Source organism: Andrographis paniculata, unplaced genomic scaffold (assembly GCF_009805555.1).
Source record: "Andrographis paniculata isolate CXL003 unplaced genomic scaffold, ASM980555v1 Contig89END, whole genome shotgun sequence".
NCBI lineage: Eukaryota > Viridiplantae > Streptophyta > Magnoliopsida > Lamiales > Acanthaceae > Andrographis > Andrographis paniculata.
This window is the reverse complement of record NW_026137627.1, coordinates 820,881-822,995: the sequence shown is the minus strand read 5'-3', so window position 1 is coordinate 822,995 and position 2,115 is coordinate 820,881. Positions and strand designations below refer to the sequence as shown.

Sequence of the window (2,115 nt, the reverse complement as noted above, 5' to 3'; positions counted from 1 at the left end):
CTTGTTTGAACCAATTTGGAAAAAAGTATGTCACATTTTATTGCAAACCAAGAATGTATACATATATATTTTTTTATTTAGGGAAATTAATTAGGGCTTTTTGTCTCTATGTCTGCCTACCTGCAAAGTGCCACAAATCTTGTCATTGAAATGACACCACTATATGACTATATTCAAAATTAAATTAAACCCTAATTTTTTATTTTTTAAGCCAATAATTGTTGTGATGAAATTGAATTGAATGGCAGCAAATTTGTTGGGCATGATAAAAAGGGGGAAAGATTTTGCAGAAATTAATGGAAATGACAGGAGAAGAAATAATTCATATTGGAAACAAAAATTAAAATGAAAACACAAATAATAATATTAATATCTGATTCTGAACTGTTACTGATCTCATAGTGCTAATAGTAATTTTCTACCACTGATACTGATGCACTGTTCTTGATTTTTTTTTTTTTTTAAATTGAAGCTCAGTAATTTCAAACATGGCGATATTATTAACCCTAAAAAAGTCGTACAGATGCAAAGGGGGATAATCAAATTAGGGCATATATATATATATATAAAATTTGGGGGAGATTATGCATGGAAATTGATAAGCTAGCCTTGACCTGGAAGCGGCGGCGGTGGGAGGAGCGCGGCGGCGGCGGCGGCGCCGGCGGAGGAGGAGGAGGGATGCTGCGGCGGGGGGCGTTTCCGTTTCTTCTTCTCGTAGCTAATTCCTCTGGCCTTGGACTGGAGGTCCCGGACCTCGCGGAGGTAGAGGCGGACGGCGCGGGCGCCGAAGGGGTTCGTCTCCGGCTTGCCGCCGTTCTCCTCGTAGGCGGCGCGTAGGCGGCCGATGAGGGCGTCGAGGCTGCCCCAGGCCTGCCGGAGCGGGCAGGGGCAGGGCGCCGGCGGGTTGGGGTGCCCGTAAAACGGGCAGATCGAGGTGTGGACCTTCGTCTTCCCGAACTGATCCAGGTAGCGGAGGAATTCCAGCACGTGCGCGCCGCTGCACCGGCTGAGGCTCAGCGGCGGCCGGTGGTTCTTCAGGTACTGTCCGAAGGTGTTCCAGTCGCGCCGCTTCTGGTTCTCGTAGCGGCTCAGAGTCGTCGAAGAATTAGGAGAGGAAGAAGAAGAAGTTCCGCCGGCGCCGGCGCCGGAGCCGGCGTTCATGCCGCTGCTCTCAGAATTGGAGCTCTCCACATCAAACGACGCCGTATCCATATTTTATTAATAATTTATGAATTATTAATTCCACCCCTCCCTAAATACCTCCAAATTTTCAATAAATCCCCAAATCAAATTTCTAGGGTTTCAGATTCAGGTCCAGATCATTCACAAAACCAGAATTTATAGAACTGATCTGAACAAACCCTATTCCCCACCTGCAGATTCAGATTGAACAGATGATTGGGTTAGAAAGAGAAACAGAAATAGAGAGAGAGAGAGAGAGAGAGAGAGAGGCAGCAATCAATCCACAATCATACAAATTTACAGAGGCAAAAAGGGGAAGAAGAACAGCAAGAATCTTGATTGATAAGTGAAGAGATCGCCATTTTTAGTGGAGAAATGGGCGAGCAAAGAAAGAGTTTTCTCAATGTTAAATAGGGTATATCCATCAAGTTTTTAACTTTATAATTTTATTTTATTTTTCAAGTTAATTCATTATAATATTCTGATCTCTATACATTTCAGATTATTTAAATTCTTTTTTCCAAAATAAGGTAAACAATTTAAATAATAAATAATTACTACCCTGTTCATTCCAATTGGGATATAAAAAAAGATTGTGAACCCTACTGTTTTAGGGCTTCCTGTGGAAAATTAAAGAAAATAGTACAGACGGTAATAAAATAAAACATAATAAAATATATACCAATTTGCAAATATCCTCCAATAATATTGCAAGATTTTTGATGAGTAATACAACATTAAATCATATTTCATTAAGACATAGGGTTATATATACAATCAAGATCCAATCTTTAGTTATAGAAAATCTTTCTTTAGGATTAATGTAATAAATCAATATATTATTACAAGGGCCTTTTTATTATTTTTCTTTATGTCTTTAAATTTCTAAAAAAAATTAAATCTGAAATTAAATTGGATTATTGGTGCACAAAG

At 39.6% G+C, this 2,115-nt stretch overlaps 1 protein-coding gene across 1 annotated transcript; it reads right to left on the bottom strand.

The window, feature by feature from the left end:
- Positions 1-344: 344 nt before the first annotated feature.
- LOC127243014 (protein LIGHT-DEPENDENT SHORT HYPOCOTYLS 3-like) lies at positions 345-1,572 on the bottom strand. The gene is made up of 2 exons (XM_051262846.1): positions 1,476-1,572; positions 345-1,373 (listed from the first exon to the last, which is right to left on the bottom strand). The coding sequence occupies exon 2, from the start codon at positions 1,210-1,212 to the stop codon at positions 604-606; it is 609 nt and encodes a 202-aa protein (XP_051118803.1). The 5' UTR covers positions 1,213-1,373; positions 1,476-1,572; the 3' UTR covers positions 345-603.
- Between the last annotated feature and the right edge of the window lie 543 nt (positions 1,573-2,115).